The sequence below is a fragment of the Fukomys damarensis genome, unplaced genomic scaffold, assembly GCF_012274545.1.
Source record: "Fukomys damarensis isolate Sample0158 unplaced genomic scaffold, DMR_v1.0_HiC HiC_scaffold_26, whole genome shotgun sequence".
Classification (NCBI taxonomy): domain Eukaryota; kingdom Metazoa; phylum Chordata; class Mammalia; order Rodentia; family Bathyergidae; genus Fukomys; species Fukomys damarensis.
Window position 1 is genome coordinate 29673863 of NW_022900938.1, and position 9679 is coordinate 29683541.

The 9679-nt window shown below is 35.7% G+C and overlaps 1 protein-coding gene across 5 annotated transcripts in view; it reads left to right on the forward strand.

Moving 5' to 3' along the window:
* The first annotated feature begins 302 nt into the window (after positions 1-302).
* Cobll1 (cordon-bleu WH2 repeat protein like 1) overlaps positions 303-9679 on the forward strand; it is a 71354-nt gene continuing 61977 nt past the window's right edge. For all 5 annotated transcript variants that reach the window (XM_010606867.3, XM_010606871.3, XM_010606869.3 and 2 more), the window contains exon 1: positions 303-358. In XM_010606867.3, the coding sequence (XP_010605169.1) occupies positions 357-358 (2 nt within the window). In that variant the 5' untranslated portion in view covers positions 303-356. The remainder of the gene's footprint in view (positions 359-9679) is intronic.

Below are 9679 nucleotides of genomic sequence, written 5' to 3' on the forward strand. Positions count from 1 at the left end.
GAATATTGTTTTCCATCCTTTGACTTTCAGTCTGTGAATTTATTTTTTAGCTAAATGTGTTGCTTGTATGCAGCATATTGTTGGATTTTGTTTCTTGATCCATTCTGTCAATCTTTCTTTTGACTGGTGAATTGACGTTTATAACTGATGTGTTTCAATTTATTTCTGTCATATTATTTTTCTACTGTTGGTTCCTTATCTTTCCCTTTATTTAATTGCTTGCCCTACCTAGAGGCTCCTTTCTTTTGGTGTTCTTGATATTGTGGTTTCATTTTCTCTTTCTAAAATGCCCTTCAGAACATTTTGTACAGCTGGTTTGTTGGTTGTGTTGTGAATTTCTTCAGATTTTCTTTGTTATGTAAGTCTTTTATTTATCCATTGCTTTTGAAAGATAGTTTTATAGGGTGCGTCAATCAGGAGTTTGTTTTTTTTTTTTGTTTTTTTTAGACTTGGAATATCTTACTGCGTGCTTGCTTTGCCTTAATGGTTTGTTTTGAGAAGTGTGCTGTTATTCTGATCAGCTTTCCTTTATAGGAGGTATGTTTCTTTTCTCTAACAGCTTTTAATACTTTGTTCTTGTGCTGAATTTCCAGGCTTTTGGTTATTATATACCTTGGTGTAGATTTGTTTTACTGATAGGTATTTGGACTTCTGTATGCCTCACTTGTTTGTAGTCCAGTTTTTTCCATGTTTGGTAAATTTTCTGCCACTACATTTGTGAACAGGTTTTTATGGCAATTGCACTTTCTCCTGCTCTTTAATTGACTCCAGTCACTCTTATATTGTTTTTCTTTGCATCATCTTGGAATTGTTGGATTGATTTTTCACTGCTTCTTGTTGTTTTTCAGATATCTTTCTTTTTATGGTCGGCAACTGCAATTATGTCTTCTAGATCTGAAATTCTGTCTTCACTCTGATTTAAATGATTGCCTTCACTTTCAGTGGAGTTTTCAATCTCCTGGATTCTATTTGAATCTGTTTCATGTATTCCATTTCTGTCCTGTGTTAGGTGTTCATGGTTTCCATCATTTTCCATGTACTTCCATTTTTAAAAATGTTTCAACTCTAGTTTTGTTGAGCATGTCCTTCATTTTAATTGTTATTTCTCTTTTTTACCTGGAGGATTGTTTTCTCCATAGCCTCTTCTGTTTATTTACTTCTGCAGCTATCATTTCAGAAAATTTAGGTAGGTTGCTTCCAATTTCCTCTATCTTGTTGTCCCCTGTACTTGTCCCAGGTGGACTGGATGCCTAGGGTTGCATTTTGCTTCTATATCTTGTCATTTTCTATATTTTAATTTTATTTTGTTTTTCTGAGTTGTTGCTTGTAGTTTTCTTATGGTAGATAGCTTTATCACTATTGTTGAGGCTTCAATATTATTATTATTATTATTATATTGAGGCATCTCTGTTCCTCAGAGATGTCTTCTAGATGTAGGTGTTTCTTGGTCTTTGTGTTATCCCAAGATCCTACCTTACCAATCGAATGAGGATAATAGGAAATTAGGCATTTAGCTCATCACCCAGCTTTTTTGTACTGGACCATGGTGGTGGTTGTGACTCTACACAATCTGTCCTTAGCCCTGAAAAAAACTCATGCCCATCTCATTGTGCAAAATGTTAAGAATTGCCCGAGTCTTTAACAATTCCAGCCTTGCTGAAAAGTGCCACGTCCAAAGTCCTCTGGGGTCTACAATGCACTTTCTGCTTCACTTACAGCTCCACATGCTGCCGTCTTAGGAGCCTACTTCTGGCCTAACAGGGCTTCTGCAATCTGGATGTAAGCCTCTGTAACCCCACCATGCTGGCATTCTACATGCAAACACATGTGACTTTAGGGAACACTTTAGACCTAGACCGTAATAGCGAGGGTGCTATATTCCTGCATTAAATTAGTTGCTTGGCTGTTGCTTGATCTTTCTCCATTATAGGAATGCTAGAGACAGCCTCGGCCTGTGGATTCGACACACTTCATGTTCAGTGATACATGTGATGGATCTTCAAGTATTTGTTGAACAAAGGGATCTACACATATTTTAAAAATGATACTGAGATTTTTCTTTTTGTTTTTTATTTATGCATCTTTACATGGCATGCATTTTATAATCATCTTTGGGAATGATATATGTTTGTAATGCAGCTTGCTTTTTAAAAACATCTCCTTCCCCTTCCCTCACACTCCCTCTTATAAATCCCTTTTCACCATTTCATTCTTATTGCCGTTAATGATCTTACGTTTATACAAATAATGTTTACATTCATCGAGATTATTAGGTTCCTGTACATGGCACATCTTTTATTCTTATTTCTCCTTGTCCTTTCCCCTCCTCTTGACCTCATCCTCTTGAAGCCCTTCCCATTTGCAGGACATCTATCCCCTTGTCTCCTTCTATCCATCTTTTATTCTCCTCTCTGTACTTTGCCTTACTCAAGTGGTGGGAACGTAAACGAATACAACCATTATGGGAATTTCTCAAAAGAACTAAAATTTAAAATTTCGTATGACCCAGCTATCCCCCTTTGAGCTATCATCCCCTAACTTGTTTTAAAGTAGAGGGATTTTTATGAGTAAAACAAGAAAGGTTCTTGAAGCCTGGAGCATCTGACGAGAGACAGGATCTTCAGTTGGATTGCAGAAAAGTTCTGTAAAAGTGTCTCATGCTATGAGCAGTGGATGCTTTAGAGCAAAAAGTATATCAGATCACCACAGCTAACCCTAAGGTGTAGGGTTTATGCAGGATGGTAGTTCTCTAGCTTGTTGGTTGCAGGTGAGTCTTGGACTGGGGCTCAAGTATTCACTGGGGTGGATCTACTTGCAAACTTAATCTCTAGTGGCTGTTAAGCAGCCATAGAAATATATTTCATTTAACTCAATTTATTACAAATATTATATGAACATTTAATATACAAAAGTACTAATGGATGTTTAATATATAGTACCAAGTCTGTGAAAGGTTGTGTATTTTATACTGGTAGTTTAATTCAGTTCTGATTCTTTTGCATTGAAAGTACTTGATCTGTGTTTAGATGTCATACAATTCATAGTTGAAAAAATAGGTATAGACTTTTTGTTGGTATTACTAACAAAATACAACATCATAATTATTATAAGTATTATAAGTTATCTAGAGATGATGTCAAGTATAAAGGAGGCTATGCCTAGGTCGTATGCAAGTGACATTTATTTAAGCTATTTGATCACCTGAAGAGTTTCAAATATGTGAATCTTCTGGAACCGGTCTCCTGTGAGTGACAATTGTAATTAATGTGGTTTTGGATCATTGGTCATACTTGTGTGGAGATACGCTGCTGGCAAAAAATTTGAAGTGACAATGAATGGCTTGTGGTAGGGACTTGATATTCTGGCGTTGACATATAAAATAACTGAGTGTGGGAAATTGGCACCAGAAGTTTTTCAAATATTTAATTTTTAGTTTGTCATTCTGTTCATCTCTTTTTCCTACTACATATGCTACCCTAGAGAAAGACACTTGGAATTGGAGCTCCTTTTCCAGGCTTGCATTTCCTTGGGATGGGTAGGTTGCCCTAGGAATGGGAATAAGGGTTCTAGCCTTAGGATTCTTTTGAATAAGTGATTGTAAATTAGTTCAGCCACCATGCCCTGACCCAGTTCTAAACATCTTGTCTCTATTTCCCAAATCTTTGGATGTTAAAGTTAAAGGGACCTGAGATCATGTAGTCCAATAGTTGTGTTTTGGAAATAAGGAAATGGAACAGACAAATTAAGTGATTTATTTAAGGTCACACACGGTGATCACAGGTTTTCTGCTATGTCCAGTAGGTGTGTTGCTTCCCAACTCCATCTATGGAGGTAGCAGCCTCTGGTGGTGTAAGACTGTGTACACATATGGCTCCTATATTGTCTTTATAGTTTAGTTGGATTGACCTCATCAAGGTTATGGGGAGAGGGTAAGGATTTACTGTACCGTGTTATGTGAGACAACTTTTGGGATAAATTTCTTTGCCTTTGTAAAGCACAGTTGACAATGACAATTGCTTCATTAGATTAAATGTTTAAAAACGAGTCTGCACAAGACTTGGCAGTAGATATTCAATAATTACATTTTTCTCTGCTACTTAGCTTTTGCTCATTCACTGGGGGGGTACTTACTTTGTATAACTGTTTGAACTTCCAAGTGAATGACACAGTGTAGTTAAGATCACTGGCTTTAGAATCAGACAAATTGAGTTTAAATCTCAGCTCCACTACTTACCAAGTGATCTTAGGCAAGTTTCTCAACCTCTGCATACATTTGTTTCCTCATCTGGAACATGAGGATGGTGGCACTTGTCATGTGGTGTCTTGAGGATGAATTCATACATGTGAATATACATGTGTGAGAAAGGGGATCGGAGGTAGAGAGGAGAAGTCAAGAGTTTTGGTTATATGCAATCTGAGATGGTTGTGTGAAATTTGAGATGCCTGTGGACATCCAAATGGAGATAGCCATAAAATTTTTAGACATACAAATTACAGGTAAATAAACAGTAAGTGTTGGAGATGTGAATTTGACACCCATCCACGTATAGATGATATTTAAAGTCTTGGGCATGATTGCATCACCTGGGGGTGGAGGCTGTGGAATGAGACTAAGAAAGGGCACAGAATGGATCCTAGAGTGCTTCACCTTTGGGAAATCATGCATAGGAGATAGAAGGCTAGACTGAGGAGTAGCTGTGAAGAGGGAAGAAAGCAAGTTGTGTTGCCACACAAAAAAACACAGGAAAAAGTTCAAGGTAGAGGGTTTGGGCTTGTGAAATGGTGCTGAATGTGACCAAGAGGACAACGATAGCGTTCTGTTTGATTTGGTTCCAAATAGGTCATTAGTGACCTTGACAAGAGAAACATCAACTAAGGGTCATGTAGTGTCACGGTTCTCTCTTGTTTTCCTTTATGGCATATCTTTTGAAACCACTTTGACATGTGCACTCTGATTTGAAATTAGACTTACCAGCAAAAAGGAGTTCTGTTAACTGGATTCTCTCAAAAGTACAATGTTATTCCCCATCTTGGAACAAATTTTATTTAAGTCTGTTGCTTGATTATGTACAGAGAGATTTAAGAAATTGGTCTACATTTAACAATTGAATGCAAGTTTAGGGGCTTTGAAAACATTTCTACTTACTTTAGAAGCCTGCTTTATGAACATTAATCACAATGTATCTTAAATTTGATATTCCTCTGTATTGAGAGGGGTGGGTTTTAAATTTCTCTTTGGTCTTTAGACTGTAATACTTAAAAGGCTAGTGCTTTAGATATAATTTGATTTTTACATTTTTGTCTTTGATATTGAATCTCTGTGTGGTACTTTGAATATATAAAAATACTATAAAGCAAACAGATGAAATCTCTTTAGGCTTGAGCAGCTTATAATGGATACAACTATGCTTCATATAACATTTTAAGGTGTTTGACTTTAAAGCCAAGAAAAATTTTATTAAAATTCAGTTGTTTTCACTGACCTACTTCTTTTTTTCTCCACCTATTGGAAGGATATGACTATTGACTGTAATGGAGTTTTAAACTTAATGACACAAAATTTTGAAATTCTATGTAAATTAAAATAATAAAAAGATCAATAATATAAGTAGATGTCAACTGCTGAATTAAAATGAGGCTTTGTTATTTTTAAATATTGGATATGTTGACATACCTTAATTATCATTATGAAAATCAAGTATAATATAGATATTTTTAATAAATAATGCAATAATCTGCCTAAGCAATACTTCACTATGTATTAACTTTAGCCCTGACTTGGTGAAAATTCCTGTCTGAAATGTCTTTTCAGTATAACTTCCTCTCCACGTATAAGCAGTTTCCAACTGATAGACATAGATAGTCAAACACTGCCACTGGTGAGGAATCCCTTGGTTAGGAAAAGTGATGTTAATATTTCTACTTAAAAGGAGGGGGGACCTTTGATGGTAATGACGGTATAATTTTAAAACATTAGTGATAAATAGTATTTATAGCTAGTATTCTTTGGCAGTCATTAGTGAATAATGCCGGGTGCCTCTCACATTACCAGAATTTTGTACATTTAAGTTTAGATATGAAGTAGATTTCTTACATTTATATTTAGATAATCTAGATTTCATTATTTTGATTATTTTTGCCATAACTTTAGATTTGGTGACATTTAATTTTGTTACTGCTTCAGAGCTTCTAACCAAAAAAACATAAGAACAGTAGGGGGGATATAAGTAGGTTAAAAATAAAGTTTTTTTTTAATTGCTGGTGAATATAAGGTCACATAAGTTAAATCTTAAAGCTGTTTAGGATTCAGGCCAAATCCAGACCTTCACCTGCTATTCTTTTCACTTCAGATTGCATTGTGTAGTAAATAGACTAGGTAAACACATTCCTATGTTTGCTGAGAATGGTCACAGTTGGGAGCCACCATATAATTGACCTTTAGACTCTGCCTATCTAAGCTTTAGTTTTTCTTAAGAACTGAGCATTTTCCTCTCATCTGTGAAGCTTACCTTGAGCCCTGCCTTCCCATCCCCACCCAGCTAGTGTTGGCTGGCTCTCCTTCAGACTTTCCAAGGTTACCCACCTATTGTATGCTACTTCATTTTGGCTTTATATCTTTTGCATCTTCACTTTTGAATTGCTGGTTCTTTATGAAAGGAACTTGGTCTCAGTCACAGGTACTTTGGATGTTTCAGTACCAAGGGTACGAAAATGTCTTAATTAAATTAATTACAAGACTTTAATGTGTTCTTATAGAAGTTCTATGTGAATAGTATTTCAATCGGTGCTTCTTTCTGCTATTCTTTGTTATGATAAGTTTATTGCTAGTAATTAGAGATGGGTTTTCATTACAGATTGATTGAAAGAATCTTAGGACTTAAGACAGCAACACACAACATCAAAACTGTGAGTTTTGTTGCAGTATGCATCAAACAGGGAAGACATCTCCAGCAATTTGAATTTGATCTGGAACTTGAAAAATAACAGACAGTGTATATAATGGTAGGAAGGATGAAGAGACTGGAAGAGAAATACACAGATATATTTGAGGTAGATGCTGGTATATTTATAATGTACCATAGACCTGACAGATTTTTAGGGATGGGATTGAGAAAGGAGAGTTTTGGCTTCAGGCAAATGACACAGATTTGATATGCTGAAATGAGAAGACTTGGAGAGTCTTTTAAAATTCATTTCTGTTACTGTTATACAATGAATTTTTCTTTCCTTATACTTCCTGATTGGTTTTTATATGGGTATAAGCTATGGACTTCAGCACATTAACTTGGTACCAAGCCACTTCACTGAATTCTCAGTTATAAAAGGTTTTTTGTTATCTACTGATTTCTCATCTCCCATGACTTCTCTGATCAACTATATCATTTTTATACCTATCTTAGATCAGTCATCAAACTTTGTTGTAATTTTGTATGTATCTGTCCTTCTATTACACTATGTAGAGGTGAGAACTGAATCACTCAGCTTTATGTCTCCAGTTGTAAGCTCAGTCTGCTGCAGTAATTGGTACAAGATAAATATTGACTATGCATGAGTGACTAGTTTCTGAAGATTAAAAACTAACATTTGATCCTTGTACGCTTGCTATGTGACTTACTCCCCCATTTGACCCCCATTTAATGACTATTACCTGAATAGTACTTGTAATCTTATTGGTTGGTCTTGGTTTTCCCCAACTCATGCCCCCTTTGTAATTTTCCATAGGGTCTTAATAGTTTTGTCCCACTTTGTACCCACCTCACCACATGTTGCATAAAACATCTTTGAAAAGTGGGGTGGGCAGGCAACCCACTTTTTGGTCCCTCTTCTGTCTCTCTTAGACGCTTTTTTTCCCTCAATAAATTTTTCTACTCTTAAAAGAAACTAAAATTTGAAATTAGGTAATATTTTTGTTCATTTAGATTGTTATGAACCTCCTATATAACAGCTTGTGAAATTCATTTTTTTGCTACTGTAAAAAGTATTTTCTAAAATTCAGTATGTCTAATTATACTATTAAAATTAAAACCTTAATGAGTTAATGTAAAATGTACGGCATCTATCTCTTCAAAATGACTAGTGTACAGGAGTACGTGGGTTTGTGAGGTCATAAATTTTGAAAATACTGAATATGTAGATGCTATAGTGAATATGTATGTTATGTTATTATTTGGTTATTTTTTCCTGAGGAAATAGACGGTGGAATTAAAATCTACTTTTCTAAGAGGGAAGGGAAGTATGCATTCTTCCTAAAGCAGTTAGCCTTTTATTAAAGTAACATTTTCAAAAGTTTTAATTTTTAGTATTTAAATAGAAACAAATATGTTATTACTCATAATTGCTATTTCTTTTTTTTTGGGGGGGGTACCGGGGATCAAACTCCCTGGTGCTTGTGAGGCAGGTGGCGGAACCACTGAGCTAAATCCCCGGCCCATAATTACTATTTCGTATTTCATTTTTTCAACGTCCATGTCATTGAATTGTCCCTTGTAAGTTTTTTTTTTTTTTTTTCAGGATGTCTGCTATTATTATTATAAATTAGTTAATGGGTTGGCTTGGTAAGTGATGCTGAAAAGTATTTATTAGAATTTATAAGATTTTTCATTGAAGTAGATGTATAGTTTATCAAATAGCCAACCACTTTTCATTGTTCACTTACAGGCACAACGGTAAATAGAGCCATCCATAGGCATGTTTCCTTTTGGTGGGGAGTTAGAAATTTAGTAGAGAGTTGAAACTGGTACCTAGCTGGGTGTGGTAGCACACACCTGTAATCCCAGCTACTTGGAATGCTGATGTGAGAGGACTGCAAGTTTGATCCTATCCTGGGCAATTTAATGAGACCTGTCTCAAAGTGAAAAAATAAAAAAGGCTGGGAGTGCAGCTCAGCAGTAGTGCACCCCTGGATTCCATCTGTAGTACCGTAAAAAGAAAAGAAACTGTTACCCAAGGGAAAACAAAATGGCACACATTATTCAACTTTTTGTTGCTGGGACAAAATAGCTGGCACACACAATTTAAAGAAGATAAGATTTTATTTTGGCTTGTGGTTTCTGAGGTTTCAGTTCATGGGCATCTGGCTTCCAGGGAAAAACATGATCGTGAAAGGACATGGAGAGGAAAGCTATTTACCTTATGGCGTTAGAGAAATGGGGGAAGAGGTAGAAAAGAAGGAATGAGAAGATAAAGTAATCTTCAGAGTCACTCCGTCAGTGACCAGGTTCATCCAGTTAGGTACTACATCCTCAGAGCCATTACGCTGTGAATGAACTAATCCATGATGAAGTCAGTGTCCTGATTATATTCCAGAAGTCCCACTTCTGGGCATATGAGTCTTTTGGGCACAGGAGATTTGTAGAATCAGTTGTATCTTCTGGACTTTGAAGGATGGGTAGGGCTTACATGGATAGAGAGACCGAAGGTGGAACACACTATGATTGGAAGCAAATAGACTAAAGGAGCCAAAAGCAATAGTTGTGATGAAAGTAAAATACTGATCTCCATCTAGACATTTTAAGGATTTTTATAATTTATCTTAACAAAGAAAATAAATTATACTCTTAATACGTAGGGGTGAACACATTCACTAAACTAAATGGATACAAATATGAAATCTCCTTATCCTGTCATTTTATTACCAAGTAATGTAGGCCTAGTGATTAGAAAAAAAAAAAAAAAAAAA